Source organism: Acartia tonsa, chromosome 9 (genome assembly GCF_053477335.1).
Source record: "Acartia tonsa isolate MP-2025a chromosome 9, ASM5347733v1, whole genome shotgun sequence".
NCBI classification, from domain to species: Eukaryota; Metazoa; Arthropoda; class Copepoda; order Calanoida; family Acartiidae; genus Acartia; species Acartia tonsa.
The window spans coordinates 16425666-16445628 of record NC_137268.1 but is presented as its reverse complement, the minus strand read 5'-3'; the positions used below and the strand labels follow the sequence as shown (position 1 = coordinate 16445628).

Sequence of the window (19963 nt, the reverse complement as noted above, 5' to 3'; positions counted from 1 at the left end):
GCACGTTGAATAAACTTTTATACATTAGACTTGTATTCAACATATACTTAAGGTGTATTATTTGCCAAGTGTACCGCTTTTCTGCACTACCTCTCCGATTTCGGTAATACTTTATATTTTGAATCCGTTGGGTGATTCAAGGATGTCTAGATATCTAGCTGTCTATGAAGGTAGGTAACAAAAAGTTTAAAAAACCCTTTTTTTCACAATTTTAAAAATAAATTTTTTCATCAATCTTTCGTCCAACCTATAATTTTATACACCTTTACCGTGAAAAAAAAGACAAATGTCCTCTCGTCAACAGAGCGTCTAGAAATTATTATTTGTTGAAATATGGCCAAGATACGCATGATATCATATTGCAAAACAAACATACACCCTTCCACTTGGTAAAATACACTTACAATTATTGCATAGGACGACTAGAGATTATTCTCTAACGCTTTTAAACAAAAATATTAAAATAGACAACTCAAATAAAACGCAAACTTTACTACAAAACAAGGATGACAACATCCATAAAAGCAAAGCTCTAAAACGGTAAACATTAATTCTTGTTGAGTATCAGAACTGAATATGCAAAATATAAATATAAAAGTTTTGACAACATTATTCGTATATTTGTTGCAAAACTTCTCAAATACAGAATACTGTGTAAGGACATACTTATATTTTTAGGACTTGATTATATAGATGCTTCGCTTATAATATTGTACCGTCTTGTATTAGGAATCAGTACTCCAAAAATCAAATCAATCGGATTATTATATCACATAAAAATTTGTTAAAAAAGTTAAAAATCAATATGTTTAAAATAGACGTACGGACCTACCCTAATTACAGAAAAGCTTTGCTTTTAAAAAGGGCATTAAAAAGGTTAAGTTATTTAAGATTTATTAGCATAAGTAAAACAAATCATCCATTATATGTAAATTTTATTAAAATTAGTATCAAATACTAGCTAACATGGAAGCTTTCAATAAAAAAAATCGAAGATTCTTATTAGGATTAGCGCTGTAACTGCTAAGGGCCAACTTGATGAGTTTTCTTGTGATAGTTCAGAGAAGTAACAACTGTGAATGATTTGTCGCATAAATCGCATTTATAAGGCTTCTCTCCTGTATGCGTCCGCATGTGAACTTTCAGAACACATCTGTGAGTGAATGCTGCCTCGCACAGCTCACAAACAAATGGTTTGTCGCGGGTGTGGATCTTCTTGTGCTTGTTCAGGTTGGTGACTGTTGGAAATGCCTTGCCACAAGTGTCGCAGGGGTAAGGACGTTCTCCTGTGTGGGTTAGGTAATGCCTGATATTATGAATGCATAATTTAAAAATGGTACTCTAGAACTAGGGGGAGAGTAGGAATTGGAAATAATACAGTTCCCCCCTTGTAATAAACACTTCCTATCATTTGTTGGAATATAAACTTTGGGGACTGATATTTTTAATAAGTCTTGTATTTTCAAACTTTTCTCCGATTTAAAATCAAATGAAGGGCTAATTTTCGTATCCTTAATTTTTTTCGTGATATAAATAGCATAAGGACAAAGGACGTGTCCTGTTGTCGAGTAAGTTGAAGCATTAAGGGCCCTGGGTTGGGTGTGTAGTGTGTACCTTTAAAATATGTTCTTGTCTTAGGTCCTAGGAAAACAAGCAAACGTATGTTTATTTTCAGGCATTAAAAAGGTATTTTTCAAGAAAATAAATTGTTACGCATGGATTTTATCAAACCATTAATATTTCAATAATTATGCATGTTACATTCCTTTTGTAATCAGTTTTATAGATAAAACTCTTATCACATTTATCACAAGAGAATGGCCGTTCACCGGTATGGATTCTTCGATGGTTGTTCAGAGCATTGTATTGGGTAAAGGATTTCCCACATAGATCACAAGAATAAGGTTTGTCACCTACAATAAAGACGTTTAAGTATCATGGAGAAATATGATTTTCTAAGCTGCTATTTTAGATATACAGCTGAAATTTTTAGTAAGGATTCCGTTTACAATTGATCATCTAGTGAATAATTTACTTGGTCTGTCAGTCTGTTGGTCATGCTTTAAAAGATATAAATATTTATTACTTTTTTTTCATAAAGGTTATCATATATTCTCTATCCTTTTTTATGACAACTGGGGATCTGATTGAATGCTTATTCGATGGGATTAAAATATAGGTAACAACTAGTTATGTTAAAATATAAGGAAAATCAAAATCATACCTTTTTGTAAAATATTTTGTTGTTGTTGTTGAATGTGATGATTTTGTCCTAAACCTTCTAACTTCCTATTTTGTTGACCTAATGCAAAATGAATAAATTAAAAAACAAAGAAGAATAAAGACAATGTATTAAGCAGTGTTGTGGATCCGGATCCGCAAGGATCCGCACTTTTTTGAGTCCAAGGATCCGGATCCGCAAAAAAATGCGGATCCGGATCCTGGGATATGAATTTATGGAAAAATCTACCTAAATTTATATAAAATAGTCACTTACAAATTTTGAAAATCAGACATTCTCGTGATGAGAGCCAATCTTTAAGGTTTAGGTTAGACTTGAAAATTAAAAGTATTTTTGACTTCGAGATTAAAGAAGAAATATTTTTTGAAAAATTTGGTGATTTTATTTTTATTGTCAAGGATCCGGATCCGGATCCGCACTGACCAAATTTGAAGGATCCGGATCCGCATACAATCAATGCGGATCCGAAACACTGGTATTAAGTAAAAGATGTATCAATATTACTCAAATAGATTGATATATTTATAATATAAATAAGTATTCATAATAAGAGAGGGGGCAAAAAAGCTTAAAACCATCACCAAGTTAAAAATATAATAGTCTAAAACCTTCACAGGAGCTATGTCAAGGTTCCCACAGTAATTATTAATACGTGAATTCTTAACGAACAAACTAAAAATAAAGGTACTACTTTATTTAATAGAATAAATACATGTTAATTTTATGCTTTATAGATAACTAAAGTTCTATAAGTAGTCACTTTTACCAATAACACAAGGTTTATTTACATTTTAACTCTGATTGTAAGGATAAATTCTGTTATTCTACCTGTTTGCTGATGTAAGTTTTGTATTTGCTGGTAGGACTGTCTTTGTGGATTTATTACACCTTTCTCCCATAAACTGCTACCGTAAGAAAAGTTGACGCCACCTAACAAAATTAATATTAATAAATTTCAGCTTGATTAATGCCTCTAAGAACGGTTATTTACAACATGGGCAAAATCTTTTTAGTAGGCCGGCCCCAAAGCACAAAAATCCCAACTATTCAGACAATCAACCATTTGATTGCACGACCTTTGTCTGGAAGTAATAATTGTGCATTGTTGAGTTGCGCATCTTTTGGACCACAGTTCCGACCCCCTTCATATTCTTATTATTAATAACGCGCATCTGACATAGCAGCAGTGGAAACAACTTTTTGATTTTGTTGTCAATAGACACTGATAGGTTTGATTAAAAGCCAGGGATCTAAAAGGAAAATATATTGATTGATAAGTTGATGTACATTGTACGATTACATCCCCAATGATGATATACAAAATTAGTGGTTGAAAAGTTTGGACACTCAACTTAATGAAGCAAACAATTAAAATTCAATCTTAAAGTTGTTTAGCTAACGAATACGAAAACGTTATTATAAAACTTGAAATAAATAGCCCAATGTCCCCACTCCCTGTCGAAAGCCCCAAAGTTATCGGTTATTGTTCTATATCTTTAGCCCTAAATTAAAAAAAAAACAAAATTATTGCTAACTAGTAGGTACTCTGTAAAGTAATTAAAAACCTTTAATTATACCTATATGAGGATTGTTTACTACAGTACCATGTGATTGCACATTGACTACTTCTTTTACTGTATCCTTCACTGTCACGTTTCCATTGACAATTTCTTCTTGTTTATAATTCTGATACTTAGTATTATCCCCGTATTTTTCCTTTGCGTCAGCTGTAGTTGCCCCATCGTCTTTGTGTATTCTATCTTCGTGGGCTTTCAAGTAGGAGAGATCAGAGAATGTTTTGAAGCACCGCTCACATGTAAATGGTTTGTCAACTGCATGGTAACGTTTCCTTAAAAAGTAAAACAAATATTTTCTGTATAAGTCCCTGACTAATGAATTTTTTGTTCCCAACTTCATGAAGAAAAACAATTCTTGTTATGACTTTGTTTGTGTCAAGATTTGAACTGATAATCTACTCGACAACGGACGGATGCACTCTTATTGCACTGCGGTTATGAATCCATTTTAGATAAGCTTCATATAGCTCTTAGGACTGTTTGAGGTTAATTTATTGCTACATTGTCTTCAGGTGGATATATGCTATGTAGACTAAAAATCCAGAACAATTATAAAGCTACAAACATTATGAATCATTTTTTATTATGGAGAGATGGCACTTTAATTATTGACTGAGCGGCTACACCCATAGCCTAAAGGGGCTATGTATTGAAGGGACAGTAAATAGCTCAAAACCTTTTTAAAAGCTTTAATTTGTTAAAATAGCCTAAAACAAAGACATGGCCTATATGAGGCTTAACTAAACAGAGAACCAAATCGGTTCAATAGTTACTGAGATCTTAAGCTTCAGAAAGAAACCTTCCTACTTTATTATATTATAGGATTGCAAAATTGTATACTTTAAATGAAAAGAAAAAACCTTACTTGTGATCCATCATGAGATTCTTATTCTTAAAAGTTTCATTGCAAACTTTACACGTGAACGTCTTGGTGCGAAAATGAATTTCTCTGTGACGTTTACAGTCCTGGTTCTTGGTAAATCCCCGCCCACATACATCGCAAATGTAAGGTTTCTCACCTAAAACAAAAATTGAATCACCCATAAGAAGCGCCGCAAAGAATCAGAAAAGTTGGTAGAACTTCTATAAAAACGAACAGAAATGTAGTAAATTATCTTTCTTAATGCTGCACTTATTTTTTTTAAGTGAAGCTTATTTTATATCCAGAAAGTTTTATGTGTAGAAAAACTATTCCATCTTCATTTGCCTTCTACTTCTTCCTCAAGTTCCCCTTTATGCTCTTAGGGAAGCTAAGTAGCCATTAGTAATACTACAAGTTTAGGCTCGAGCCAAAACTTGTATCGATACAAATCGAGGCTCAGTTACAAATCGTGGCTTATCAAATAGAGCAAAAAGAGATTTATCTGTTGCATAAAAATAAATTGAACAAAAAATAATACTGACCAGTATGTATCCTCATGTGTGAGACCATATCACCCTTGAAAGCAAACTTCTTTTCACACAGAAAACATCCAAAAGGCTTTTCACCCGTGTGTGTTCGTTTGTGATCAATCAAGCCCTGCTTTTTCTGGTATGTTTTCCCGCATAACTCACATGCAAATGGCCGTTCAACCTGTGTAATAATAATATATCAATTACAAATTTGCCTTATAAAGCTTTAAAATTTATGGGTAAGGCAAGTAGGGAGAGGGCAGATAAATCTATTTTGAATGCAAATAACTAGGGCTTCGTTATTTTATTAAGGGATATTTAAGGATAAGACAAAGGGCTATAAAATTATGTAAATCCCCAATAACGAAAAACAAAATAAACCTTTCGGCAGATTAAAATTATTAGTTGAAAAGTTGGGTCACTGCTAGTGTAAGACAATTTATAAGGGGTGTATATTCTGCACAAGATTTATTTTTTTTCCCCTGCTACAAATTTTTTTTATTTTTCTTCCCCCCCTATTTTTTTCTCACCCAGTAGGGGGAAAATGGAAAAATATTTATAGAACTCTATATTTTATTTATTTTATCCCTCCTACCACACATTTTTAAAAGTTTTTTTTCATCAAGGAGGGGGGGGAAATGGAAAAAATGTTTTTAGTTTTCTTAATTTTTACATTTTTTTCCCTCTAACCACTTATTTTTTATTCCCCCCCCCCCCCCTGAGCAGGGGATCCCATGTAGAATATACACCCCTGCAATTTATAGTCCACAATCTCTTCCCTCCCTTATTGTATTCCCTCTAAAACTCATACCTTATGATTAAGCCTGTGTTCTAAAAAGACATCTTTATCTGCAAATGTTTTGAGGCAGATATCACATGTGTATTCAATACTACTGTTATTTGATTCTTTGGCATTTGATTGGTTGGAAGATTCTAGTTCAGATTTAACTTCATTCTCTTGTTTGTTTTCTGTCATATTTGTTGGAAGGTTTTCATTTGAGTTTCCTAAATTAGATTAAATAAAATACAATATCATGAACTTGTTGAATTACTTCAGCATTATAGTGACAATTGCATAAATATATGTGAATTCATTTTTATATCAGTAAGATTACCTATAATATTGATTCTATCAAAGCAGAACTCAAAAATGCTTAAAATGGTTTTCACAAGTAAAATCTTGTTTAAGGGGGGGGGCGTAATGACATAAGCTCTTAAACCGTGAGCAAAATGGTCTAAATATTGAGCTAGACCCTTCAAACTTGGTATATAAGCTTAGTCCTATAGGTATTACATCTAAATGGCAAAAAAATCCAAAATTTTTTATTTTTAGGTTAGGTTAGGTAAGAAAAACCCTGCGGAAATGGGGTTTTTAGGCTTTTTTTGGTCTATTTTGATGTGGAAACTTGCCTTAAATTGTTTTTTTCTTAGGGTTTTAACTTAAATACACTGTATTTATTCATATGGACATTATTTAAGATGATTCAGCAAGTCGGGGACCGACCCCAGGGGGCTAGGTGGGTGGCCCGCAGGGGTTAAGTTCATTTTTCCCAATATATTTGTTGTGATACATCAAATTTTAGGTTTTTTAGGTCAAGGAACTCAAATTCAGAGCTAAAATAAGCATTAGACTAATCTGAAGCTAGCCCCAGCGGGCTAGGTTGGTGGCCCGCAGGGGTTAAGAGCATTTTTTCTAATATATATCTTGTTATATATCAAACTATAGGTTTTTTAGGTCAAGAAACTCAAATTCTGAGCGAAAATTAGCATTAGACTGACTTGAAGCTAACCCCCCCGGGCTAGGTTGGTTTTCTGCAGGGCTTAAGAGCATTTACCTAACCTAACCTAGAAACTTACTTATATTTTCACAGGTTTTTTTCTTGAATAAACTGTGTCTATTAATGAGGACTTTATTTAAGATGATCCAGCAAGTCGGGGACCGACCCCAGCGGGCTAGGTGGGTGGCCCGCAGGGGTTAAGTGCATTTTTCCAATATATATGTTGTGATACATCAAATTATAAGTTTTTTAGGTCAAAGAACTCAAATTCAGAGCTAAAATTAGCATAAGACTAATCTGAAACTAGCCCCAGCGGGCTAGGTTGGTGGCCCACAGGGGTTAAATGCATTATTTTCAATATAGATCTTGTTATATATCAAAATAAAGGTTTTTAAGATCAAGAAACTCAAATTCAGAGCTAAAATTGGCATAAGACTTACCTGAAGCTAACCCCTACGGGCTAGGTAGATTTTCCACAGGGCTTATGTGCATTTTACCTAACCTAACCTAGAAACTTACTTATTCTTTTTTGTTTTTTTCCTTGAATAAACTGTGTCTATTAATGAGGACATTATTTTAGATAATCCAGCAAGTTGGGGACCGACCCCAGCGGGCTAGGTGGGTGGCCCAAAGGGGTGTAGTGCATTTTTTCTAAAGTATGTGTTGTCATACATCAAATTATAGGTTTTTTATGTCAAGAAACTCAAATTCAGAGCTATTTTAAGCATTAGACTGACCTAAGGCTAACCCCCGCGGATTAGGTGGGTGGCCTGCAGGGGTAAATTTTCCAAATTATGTGTTGCTATACATCAAACTATAGGTTTTTAAAGTCAATTTGGAGCTAAAAAAACATAATAGCAACCTGATGCTAGTTTTTTCGTGGTATGTGGTATACATTAAATTAAAAAATTGTATCCTATTAGCATATTAAATTCTTCTACCGCTAACATTGTACTATCAAAATTTAAATTCTTTAAAATATATGCCATATAAATGTAGTTTAACCAATTAACCAGGAAAAAATATGCAGTTCACTAAATTAAGTTCATTTTGTGAAACTACCCCTTTGAATTTCTGGATCTAAAAAACCTATAATTTTATGTATGACAACTAAAAATGCACTTAACCCCTGCGGGCCACGCACCTAGCCTGCTGGGGTCTTAAATCTTAAATAATGTTCTAATAAATAGACACAGTTAATTCCAGAAAAAAAACATAAAAAAAAACAAGTAAGGTTCTAGGTTAGGTTAGGTAAAATGCACTTAAGACTTGCAGGCAACCCACCTAGCCCGCTGGGGCTAGCTTCAGATTAGTCTGATGCTTTTATTAGCTGTAAATTTGAGTTTCTTGACCTTAAAAACCTATAGTTGGATGTATGACAACACATACTTTTAAAAAAATGCATTTAACCCCTGAGCGACACCCACCTAGCCCGCTGGGGTCGGTCTTCGACTTGCTGGATCATCTGAAATAAGGTCCTCATGAATGGACAGTTTATTTGAAAATAAAATATTAAATGTAAGTTTCTAGGTTAGGTTAGGTAAAATGCACTTAAGCCCTGTGGGCTACCTATCTAGCCGCTGGGGTTAGCTTCAGATTAGTCTAATGCTTATTTCAGCTCTGAATTTGAGTTCTTTGACCTAAAAAACCTATAATTGGATTTATCACAACATATATATTGGGGAAAATGCACTTAACCCCTGCGGGCCACCCACCTAGCCCGCTGGGGTCGGTCCCCGACTTGCTGGATCATCTTAAAAAAAGTCTTCATTAATAGACACAGTTTATTCATAAGGTCCTCATGAAGGGACAGTTTATTCTAGAAAAAAAACCTAAAAAAAATAATAAATGTAAGTTTCTAGGTTAGCTTAGGTAAAATGCACTTAAGCCCTGTGGGCAACCCAGCTAGCCCGCTGGGGTTAGCTTCAGATTATTCTAATGCTTATTTTAGCTCTGAATTTGAGTTCTTTGACCTAAAAAACATATCATTTGATGTATCACATCATATATATTGGGGAAAATGCACTTAACCCCTGCGGGCCACCCACCTAGCCCGCTGGGGTCGGTCCCCGACTTGCTGGATCATCTTAAATAAAGTCTTCATTAATAGACACAGTTTATTCAAGAAAGAAACCTGTAAAAATATAAGTAAGTTTCTAGGTTAGGTTAGGTAAATGCTCTTAAGCCCTGCAGAAAACCAACCTAGCCCGGGGGGGGTAGCTTCAGGTCAGTCTAATGCTAATTTTCGCTCAGAATTTGAGTTTCTTGACCTAAAAAACCTATAGTTTGATATATAACAAGATATATATTAGAAAAAATGCACTTAACCCCTGCGGGCCACCAACCTAGCCCGCTGGGGCTAGCTTCAGATTAGTCTAATGCTTATTTTAGCTCTGAATTTGAGTTCCTTGACCTAAAAAACCTATAATTTGATGTATCACAACAAATATATTGGGAAAAATGAACTTAACCCCTGCGGGCCACCCACCTAGCCCCCTGGGGTCGGTCCCCGACTTGCTGAATCATCTTTAAAAATGTTCATATGAATAGGTACAGTGTATTTAAGTTAAAAGTAAAACCCTAAGAAAAAACAATTTAAGGCAAGTTTCCACATCAAAATAGACCAAAAAAAGCCTAAAAACCCCATTTCCGCAGGGTTTTTCTTACCTAACCTAACCTAAAAATAAAAAAAATTTGGATTTTTTTGCCATTTAGATGTAATACCTATAGGACTAGGCTTATATACCAAGTTTGAAGGGTCTAGCTCAATATTTAGACCATTTTGCTCACGGTTTAAGAGCTTATGTCATTACGCCCCCCCCCCTTAATGCCAATAATGAATCTATGTATTTCAAATTCTTCACCTGTTATTGAGTAATTTAATGCACCAGTTGTACTTAAATCCTTTTTATTGCTTTCATTTGAAATAATATTTTCTTCTTTCTCCTTCTCTTTCTTTTCTTTCAACAGTTCCTTAAATTTGGCACGATAGTGAGTTCTTTTGTGGCTCAACAAGTTGGCAAGTTGAGCATATGCTTTGCTGCATAATTCACACTCATATGGTCGTTCTCCCGTGTGGGTTCTTCGGTGTGATTTCAAGGCACTCTTGTAGCCAAACGGGGCATTGCATATATCACAAGAGTATGGCTTCTCCCCGGTGTGTGTTCTCATATGGCGGTCTAGATCATTTCCTAAATAAGTCAAATAGCAATGTTTATCATGAATAGACACGTTTCGTGGTCATGGAAACCTAAATATAACACAGAAAGACAAACTTTTAGGAGACCATTGCTTTAGAGAACCCTTGGGCCATACAAATGACGAGAAAGCATTACTTTCTTCAAGAAGGTAAAAAAATTTCAATTGCCTTTTTTAAAAAAGCATAAAAATCAGACACTATTCGTACATTTAACCTAAATATTTACTACAGGGCGTCAGGACTGTTATTAGGTTTCTGTCCAATTCACATAAAGAATATAACACTAAATAAAGAAAATAATAATAATAAAATACTTACGTTTATAAAAACTCTTATCGCAAACGTCACAAGAATTTGGTTTAGCTTTATTATGCCTTAAAATATGCCTCTCCAGAATAGCTTCACTGCTAAACTTTTTGCTGCATTTATCACATTCAAATGGTTTATATTCATTATGGCTTCGTTTGTGCACGAGGAAGGTGCCGCGTTTCTTGAAAACTTTCCCGCATTCCTTACATTTATATTTTGATTTTGTATCAGATATTTGACCGTTTTTATGTTCTTTAATATCACCTTGGTCATCATTTGGTTTGTTTGATATATTGTTAGGTACAAAGTCATCTAAAATTATAAATAATGTTTATATCAGAAACAATTTTTTAAAAGTTAGATAGGAAATTGATAACCCATTTGAAAAAAAGTAATTATATTGCAAAAAGGGAAGGTTAAAACTAGTTTTGTTGTTTGCTTGATAGCTTCCAAATGATACCTATTAAATGAGTGAACTACTAGCTATATTTTAAGGATATAACTCCATTTTTAAACAACAAAAAAACGGGTTTTGAACTTTTAAGACACAAGAAAACCTTAAAATTATTGAATTTATGAAAGTCTGAGTTAAAAAAGATGCATAGAAAATTCTTAAAATTTTTTTCAAAGTTGCCAAAATGAGACCATTCTTATTTAACTTCATCAATTTTATAATTTATATTACCTAATTTTTCTATATCTCTGAAAGACTCATTATCAGACAAGCCTTCATTATCAATATCCAAATCATCTATGTCTTCTTCATTAGCATTTCCCTCATTTTTTACATGATTTGCAAATTCATCTGTTTCATTTTCCTCTTCTTCTTTCTTTACCTCCTGCTTTATTATTTCCTCTTCTATCTAAATCAAAACTTTTTTCATGTGAAGAATTTATATAGAAATTCTACTTTTCATGCGTTAGCTTAAAACTTGGGACGCTTTTATTAAATCTTAAGGGGTTGGTTCAAAATAGCAGTGTTCAATAATTTTTAATTTTAATCTAAAGAAGGGGTTATTTTGTTTATCATTATTAAGGTAATGTACATTTATCATGTGTTCATTGTCCCACATAGCTTGTTAGTTATAATGTAAGAAAAAATTGTAAAAATGTATAGAGAAAAATTTTTATACCTTTATTTCATCTATTTCACAACCAAATTCTTCTAAAGCTTTGTCAGTGAATGTTATTTCATTTAAAATAGGATTAGTACTATCAACGTGTTCTTCAAGATGAACTTTTAAACTTGTTGTTTCAAAAAATGCTTTAAAACATATATGGCACACATAAGGCTTTGTTAGTGTATGTAGTTTCCGTTCGTGTACCATCAAACTTATTCTATTTGAACATTTCTTATGGCAATAATCACAGGAGATTGGGTCTACTTTGGAATGTGTTGCTTTGTGCGAGTTTAGATCTGTACGTTTCTTAAATGTTTGGCCGCATAAATCACAAGAATAAGGATTTTCACCAATATGGTTGATTTTTATGTGCTTCACTCTCTCTATCTAAAAATATCAAAATCTAAAATTTCTTAATAAGCAGTGCACTTATGTTTTGTTCACAAGTAGCGCAGCAACAAGGTAATAACATATCTATAGTTAATGATAAGCTGAACCAAATTCAATAACAGAATTTTATAGAATAATAGCAGCAAAGATTCTAAACTAAAGAATGCACTTACAAGATGATGAATAAATTTTTTTGATAAAATAAAAATGTATCCTATTATTCAAAGAATTAAGGATTTTTTGTCTGTAGCTGTCTGAACTGATTAGTTTTCCTTTTTATTGAAGCCTTACTTTTGTCCAGGGGTGGATTTAGGCTATAATTTTATTTAGATTTAATTTTTTAGGATGGTTTTATACTATTTTTCTTCTCTTTCTTACCCTTCGAATATAGATGCTTAATGCTAGGGGCCCAGCCGCTAGTAGTTTAAAACTTACCTTTGATGAAAAATGCATAGAACAAAATGTACAGCTGAAAGGTTTTTCTCCTGTGTGTAGGATCATATGAATCTTCAACTGGTACTTATGGCTAAATTTTTTATCACAGCCCTCGCATGGAAATGAACGTTTACCTAAAGATTAATTCATAATTAATATTATATACTAAAATGTTTTATAAGATCTTATATACTTTTACAAATAAAACAACCCCAAAAAACTTGTGTTTTTTTTTCCAACCAAAACTCCTAATTTTTCTTGGGATTACTACAGTCTTTTTGTATTAACTTTTGACTACCTATTATGTAAGTCAGTACTTTCAGTTAAAACAAATAAAACACTAGGTTTTTTGTCTGAAGCTTAGATTTCAAATAAAGCTAAATTGACATATGATAGCAAAAAGAAAAAAGTATGAATTCCTTTGGTTTGTTTATCATGATGAAACACATCGTCTAGATCATCCAAGTTGCCTATATTCTCATCATTTTCATCTTCATTGTCAGAACTATCATAATCAACCTCAATTTCTTCCTCACTTTCTGTAATTTATTTGTTAATATTGATATGATTTGCAGTTGAAATATTTTTCATCTACATATGATTTTTTTTAACAAGATGCTAACTTGCTAAGAGACCTGTTAGGGACAATTGAAAGAGTCGACCCTCCACACTCACAGTTAAGATTTATCTTTGGAGGTTGGAGGTACTTTCCCCATAAACTTTACTTGGACCTGTAAGAAGCTTCACTGAGTAGTGTTTAACAAGTATTAAGTTAAAGGGATAGTTTCACGAAGTGCATTTAAAAAAAAATAGTGAACTGTAAGTTTTTTCTATTTTAAATAACGTAGTAGTGCATAATATAAAGTTATTGATTAAAATTAAAAGATTTGACCAGGGATTTTCCTTAAAAAATGAGTTTTTCATTTTTACTTTCAACTTCGTTGCATGTTATATATGGCAAAAACTTTTTTGTCATAAATACAACTTTAGATAGCATTTACTAGTTAATAGAACTTTAAACTTTTTATACAACAAAATACACATAACAACAAAGAATGACCAATAAAATATTTAGTATAGTACTTAGAGTAGTGATCTTTTTATATGTCTTAGTAGAATATATAAGGCATTGGATATATATGATTGTGATAAAGAATTTTAACATTGACCTGACCAAACTTTTTTTATTTGACAATATCTAAATAAGTTAGTGATTTGCAACATAAATGAGAATGGTCTTTATATATATATATATATATATACAGAGTGAGTCAGAAAAAACTGAGTTTTTCGATTTTCAGAAAGAACCAGAAGGAATACAGAAAAAATTATTATATATTCTTGTTCTCTGTACAAAAGCACATCAAACTTGTAAAAGGTGTTTTTTATTATCTCTAAAAATGCGGCCTCTATGATAGGTGTATGGTGTCAAAAAATGCCTTGTGTGAAAAATGTTGATCAAGAAAAATTAAAATAATTCATCTATTCTGTATAAAAAAATCTTAAAATTTAAATATTAATTTAAAAAAGGTCTAAGAAAAGTACTTTAATGAGTTTTAAAGGTGAAATGCTTTTTGGCTCCTCGAAAAGCATTTTTAGAATACTGCAATTTGTCATTTTTTCATATTTCTTGATTGTGATGCATGTGGTTTAAAAGAATCTTCTATAATAACGTAGCTTATAGTAAAAAGAAAAAAAAACCTTTTTATTTGACAAAAAAATCTCTTAAGATAAAAAAGTTATCAAGGTTTCAATTTTTAAAATGAAAATGCTTTTTAGAAACCCTACCCTATTTAAATGAAGTTATTATGATGAATTATAACACACAAGTATCATTTGTCAAAAGGGGGCGGAGATTTTGGAGATTAAATCCAGTCTTGCACCAAATATAGAGGAAATTCAGGGGGAGGGGGTAGGAATTTAGGTAACAAGATGAAATATTTCCGGTCATGAGCTGGTTTTCCGTTCATGGAGTATTAAATCTTAACAATAGATTACAACAAAATGTTTGATTTATAATGTGATAATTTAATTTAAATAAATTGTATTTTTAAGATGTTAAATATTTACAATCTGTTGAATACAAATTTTAATAATCAAAAAATATGTTTGGTTATCTTTTTAGAATGGTAGACATTTTTTATTATTCATATATCTACCTAAAAAGTACAAAATAATGGCCGAAAAAGTCATCACACACACTTTTTGAAATCTTTATGCTCTAAAAAGCGCCGTTGTTTTCAGAGATATTCAAAAACACCTTTTCTAAGTTTAATGTATATTTTTATAGAGAACAAGAACCTATAATTGTTTTTTCCATATTCCTACTGGTTGTATCAGTAAATCGGAAAACTCAGTTTTTTCTGACTCACCCTGTATATATACAGGGTGGGGCAAATAAGACCGGACAAATTTTAACTTCTAAAGAAATGAACATAAAATCGTCAATTTTAAAGATTTTATTGAATTTTAAAAACTGGCAAGCAAAATAGGTATATGACTATTAGATTATTCAATAAAATCGCCGCCAGCCTTAATCACCGCCTCTACCCGCCTCCTCAACCGCCGGCAGATCCAGGTCAAAATGTACCTGTCCAAGCTGGCGTAATTCTCCTTGATAGTGGCAATGATGGAGGTCTTTATGGTATGGGCACGTCTATTGGTGCATGCTTCAAAGTAGCCCCAGGCCCAAAAGTCCATTGAATTAAGATAGGGCTGCTGGGAGGCCACATTTCCTTAGAAACGTGAGTAACCGCAGGATCCAAATTTGCCCAACTTTAAAGCTACCCTTATACACAGAGGCTCTTATTTGGACCACAGTTTAGCTAGAACGACGTTCTTTACCTTTTTGGTAATGGCATGAAGTTTCAGCTAGGGATGTCAGCGCAACCCATAGTCTAAAATCAGGTTTAAAGTTCAATATGAGTCCCTGGAGTCAAGAACCGAGAAATTTTCACGAATTTTCACGGTTTTTGACGTGTTTTACATCTAAAAATCTGCCCCGTTTCACTTCGCTGGAGTACTACGGCCAAGCCATTTCAGATAGAGAGTTCTAGTCTTTTCTAGTGTCTCACTTATGTATCTAACAGTATCCCCAGCAAGTTGCATAACTCTACCTCACCTACAGATAGGCTGAGGTCAGATTTAGTGGGCCCTAGTCGAGAATCCAGATTAAACCACCGGCGCATTTGGAATCTGCCTTGTTGAACATATGCGCGGCCAGCTCGTTGTAAACGTCCATCTTCGTCCAAAGATTTTTTTGTGCTAAAAGGTCATTACCTAAGCTTTTTATAGTGTGGTCAAACGTCCTGATTGGTCAAGTAGTTTTGGCGCTATGGCCGTTTAAAGTTTGTCCGGTCTTATTTGCCCCACCCTGTATATATATGTTGTATGGTTAGTTGGTATTTCCGCGTGAGATAATGGGTATATTGTAAGTAAACCGGACGGTTTTCTTTATTTAAAAAAAAAAAGAATCTATAGAAAACCTGCCCTATAATGAACCGGAAGTTATTTTTTATGTTTTTTAAGTAACTTGTCCCAAGGGGAACCCCTGTTCTATTTTTTTATTAACTCTTGTGAAATATGTGAAAAAAGATTCTCTGATATTGGTGTTTTGGCTGTACATATTTGGAAAAAAATAGACCATTCTCATGTAATTTATGTGGCAAATCACTTTAACTTTTTTAGATATTGTCAAATAAAATAAGTTTGGTCTGGTCAATGTTAAAAATTCTTTAACATATAATCATATCTATCCAAAGCCTAATATATTCTACTAAGACATATAAAAGTTCACTACTCTAAGTACCTTAACTCTTTAAATACACTTCGTAGAACTATCCCTTTAATTATCTTGACCTTACTTGAAAACAAATGGCTTTGTAGCCACAAGCCAATGGAACGGCTTGTAGACAAACTTAAGCCACCTATATCCTAAAATTTTCATTATTGCAACAAGATTGTTTAAGATTCAGCCGCTAGACAGTCATATCTGCAGTCGCAAATTCAATTGGGAAGTTTAAAAGTTATACTATAAAATATATAAACAAATAAATTCCTGACAAATGATGTTCAACAGAATGATGAAATCCATTCTTGTTTTCATCATCCAACTCTTTCTTTGCTTTAATTTCTAAACATAAAGGTTCTGGTTAATAAAAACATAATATCTCTTTTAAATATGTGTGTGTGGGGAAGGGGGGGGGGGAGGTGAGGGGGGATGAAATGACACCCATCTAATAAACCGAAAAACGGTTTATTCGAAGAAATAATAGTTGCATGAAGAACATTCAGCTGTCTCATTTGTAAATGTTAAAGTAACCACCTCAGAAAAATAATTGCAAGCATAATTCACAAAAAAAAACATTTAACATTAGGTACCTACCTAGTAGTTAATAAGTACTTCTATCTAATTTTCAAAAATTCCAACCTGTTTCTTTCTCAATCTGCGCCAACCGTTCCTCCCTCTGCTTTTCCTGTTCTTCACAATACTTTTCAATATTCTTCTTAGCAATACTTTTCTCTTCAATATAAGCCGCGGCAACGTCTGCCATTTTGTGCAGTGACGTCGAATCGGCCGCACCCGCTTTCGTCGAATGATTCTTTTTGTGGCACGTCAGAAGGTGTTGAGTAAAGAAATTTTCCCCGCATACATCACAGTAGAAAGGTTTCTCGCCCGTGTGCGCTTTGCGCATGTGGATTTTTTGCGCGTTTTGTCCGGCAAACGTCTTCTTGCAAATTTCACATTCATACTGTTTCTCCCCGGTATGGCTCCGCCGATGGCGCAAATAATCGCCGCGTTTATTGAAGATTTTCCCGCAAAATTCGCAGGACAACGGCTTTTCGCCCTTGTGTGTTTTCATGTGCTTTGACAAATCAGCCATAAACGTATACTCTTGATTACAAACCTCACAAGAGTATGCTTTTTTGCCGGAGTGAAATTTGCGCACGTGCAACATCATGGCGTTTTTGGCACTAAATGGTTTGCTGCATATTTCACAGAGGAAAGGTTTCTCCCCCGTGTGCTTGGTCATGTGACGTTTCAGGTCAGATCTTTTGATAAATCCCCGTCCGCATGTCTCACATACATATGGCCTTTCACCTTAATAAAGTTTTTCATAGTAAATGATCAGAGGTGTATATTTCCCATAATACTCCGCCCCCCCCACTAGGGAGTGGGACATGGAACTACAAGACTTGTAGTTTTAATCTTAAAGATTACAGAGAATTAGGCTTCAATATATATTCTTTATTTTTTGGAAATTCGTAGAAGGACATTATATAAATCGATAAAATATTACTTAGATGTTGTACCAGATTTTCATGATACTCGCAGCTGGCTAAAATAACGTGACCACCCATCCACCCATTTAAAACCCCCCCCCCCCCCAACTACTGGATGAAAGAAATGAACATTAAATGAGGTCCATATTAGCAACTTAAATTGGCGACAAATTATCCCATTCTATATTCTATATCCATGCCCTAAACGTGGAAAATGAAATCAAAATACCTGTATGTCCCATCTCATGTCTGACCAGATCAGTCTTATATGTGAAGCATTGATCACAGTATTGACATCGGAAAGGTTTCTCGCCACTATGGATAAGCACATGATTGGTCAGCGACGTTTTTAGCTTGAAAACTTTTCCACAGTGGTTGCATGCATATGATTCTTCAACACCTTAAAGAAGTTTTTAAAAATGAAAAATATATTAAAACAAGATTAGTTTTCATTGAAACTGATGCCTTTAAAAATTTAAAAAAATTAATGTTCTTTCACTGACATGCAAATCCCATAGAAATTTCACAAAAAATAGTTTGGGCCCCCCAAAAATAGAATTAGTTAGGTTTTAGACAGAAACCCAAAATGACTGTTTATAAATCTTCTCCCAAATAAATAATATGTTCGTTTTATAATAAGCACAATATGAATAAATACTTTTGTTAGTTGGAATTTTTCCATCAAATATTTTATAGGCATATCTTTATAATCTTTACTTTTACTTAATGTATAAATGTATGTCACGTTTTTAATTGAACTATAAAGTACACATAATGATGTTCTCTTCGTATAACGAGCTGTAACTAATAGAGAACTATAAATAAATGTAACCTTTCTTGTGCTTTTTGTATTTTCTGACTGTTTTCTTGCCCGACTTGGTTTCATTATAAGTTGTCTTTGCATTGTTATCATTGCCGTTAATACCTCCATTCTTTTCTTTGGTATGTTCAGTGTCAGATTCTCCATCATCTTAAGAAAAACAATGTTTTTTTTAATTGCATTAAAAGAATTGACTGATTAAACCCGCTTACCCCTGCACTGTCAGAAATGATTCATCAATATATCATTTTGTTCATTAACATGGGAAGTTTCATATATAAAAAAATATTTATGGTTTTCAACAAATTATGCCTTAAAAAACCGTTTCTCCAAAGTGCCTTATTTTGAAATATTAATAGATTATGACCAATTGACGAGGTTATTGTTTCGGCAACATAAATACATTAGTGTAATGCTGCTCGTTCTTTTAAACCAAATCCCCTCTAATTGTTTTCCTAAATTGCAAGAATATACCTACCTTGTTCGGTAGTTTACCTGTATTGTCATAATTTTGTACATTATTTTTATTTTCTTTGTGTGTGGCTGTGGCAGTATGTTTTTCTAAAGCTATCTCGTCTTCAAATTTCGTTTTGCATAGTTTACAATACAATGTTGCATCCACTGAGAAAATAAAGTTTTTAATACTTTTTTTTTGAAGTCCAGCTACTTTATAACGGGGATTTTTTAATGCAACCATCTTATCCCATGATTTAAAGCAAAAATACGTTTCGAAAAGTTAATTCCTACATAATTTATGGCAGATTTGCCCTAAAAATAGCCAAAAAACGGCTAAACGGCTGAGTCGTTACTTTTTCAACTTTTTGTTCGAATTAGGGAAAAAAGACCTACCAAGTATTACTCATGCAAAATTTTAGATCGAAATTCGAATTCTAAGTGCCATTTGCTCACTGATTACGAGATGGTTGCATTAACCCCCCCCCCCCCTAAGGTTATGTTTAATGTACATAAATTGATCAAAGTAATATAAAATGCAGGGAAGGAGATGACATTAGATAATAAATCAAATTAGTCCCATAGGATTTATCAAAAAGTTCTCTTATATTTTGTCTAAAACACTTTAGGGACTTTTATAAAACCGTTAGTTGAACAATTTTTCAGTGTCCACACTTTTAAATCAATAATTTTAACATCATTTATTATTGTAATTTTGGATGTAAGTCAATCTTATCCATTATTCAATAACTATTTACTATATCATAAAGTGAAGTATGTATGTCTAAAAAAGATAAGTAAACAAAATTAAAAACTCTTTCCTGATATTGTACGTAGGCTAACATCATTTTGTTCATAATTTTCTATTTCTATTCTGTCCAAATCAGGATTATCTTCTTCTAGATCCATTTTTAAACTTTTATTACGTCATAACGGTATTTTTATCGCGTTTCTTTTTGAGCAA

At 33.1% G+C, this 19963-nt stretch overlaps 3 protein-coding genes across 9 annotated transcripts in view; 2 read left to right on the top strand and 1 right to left on the bottom strand.

Annotated features, from left to right (window-relative positions):
• Pyroxd1 (pyridine nucleotide-disulfide oxidoreductase domain 1) overlaps positions 1-19963 on the top strand; it is a 418591-nt gene that overhangs the window by 276586 nt on the left and 122042 nt on the right. The window lies entirely within an intron of this gene.
• The window catches only part of LOC145327615 (adaptin ear-binding coat-associated protein 1-like), a 356073-nt gene that overhangs the window by 276586 nt on the left and 59524 nt on the right, over positions 1-19963 (top strand). The window lies entirely within an intron of this gene.
• LOC145328328 (uncharacterized) lies at positions 878-19960 on the bottom strand. 3 transcript variants are annotated; one of them, XM_080171958.1, is made up of 20 exons: positions 19825-19960; positions 19042-19171; positions 18559-18696; positions 17956-18126; positions 16873-17544; positions 16504-16575; positions 12861-12985; positions 12444-12575; positions 11631-12005; positions 11183-11360; positions 10507-10809; positions 9854-10180; positions 6023-6216; positions 5224-5392; positions 4685-4838; positions 3820-4091; positions 3071-3172; positions 2225-2302; positions 1768-1913; positions 878-1308 (listed from the first exon to the last, which is right to left on the bottom strand). In XM_080171958.1, the coding sequence occupies exons 1-20, from the start codon at positions 19906-19908 to the stop codon at positions 1024-1026; spliced, it is 4107 nt and encodes a 1368-aa protein (XP_080028084.1). In that variant the 5' UTR covers positions 19909-19960; the 3' UTR covers positions 878-1023. The 3 variants fall into 3 exon arrangements, with proteins under 3 accessions (XP_080028084.1, XP_080028085.1, XP_080028086.1); XM_080171959.1 differs by having other exon boundaries at positions 12444-12579; positions 12865-12985; XM_080171960.1 differs by lacking the exon at positions 2225-2302.

Bases quoted from the DNA above. Each gene is read 5' to 3' on its own strand.
- LOC145328328 (XM_080171958.1), bottom strand. From the start codon at position 19,908: ATGGATCTAGAAGAAGATAATCCTGATTTGGACAGAATAGAAATAGAA. The intron at 11,361-11,630 runs GTATAAAAATTT...GTTTTGATTTAG, and splicing joins GTGAAATAGATGAAATAAAG to ATAGAAGAGGAAATAATAAA. The intron at 4,092-4,684 runs GTAAGGTTTTTT...TTACTTTTTAAG, and splicing joins AATCTCATGATGGATCACAA to GAAACGTTACCATGCAGTTG.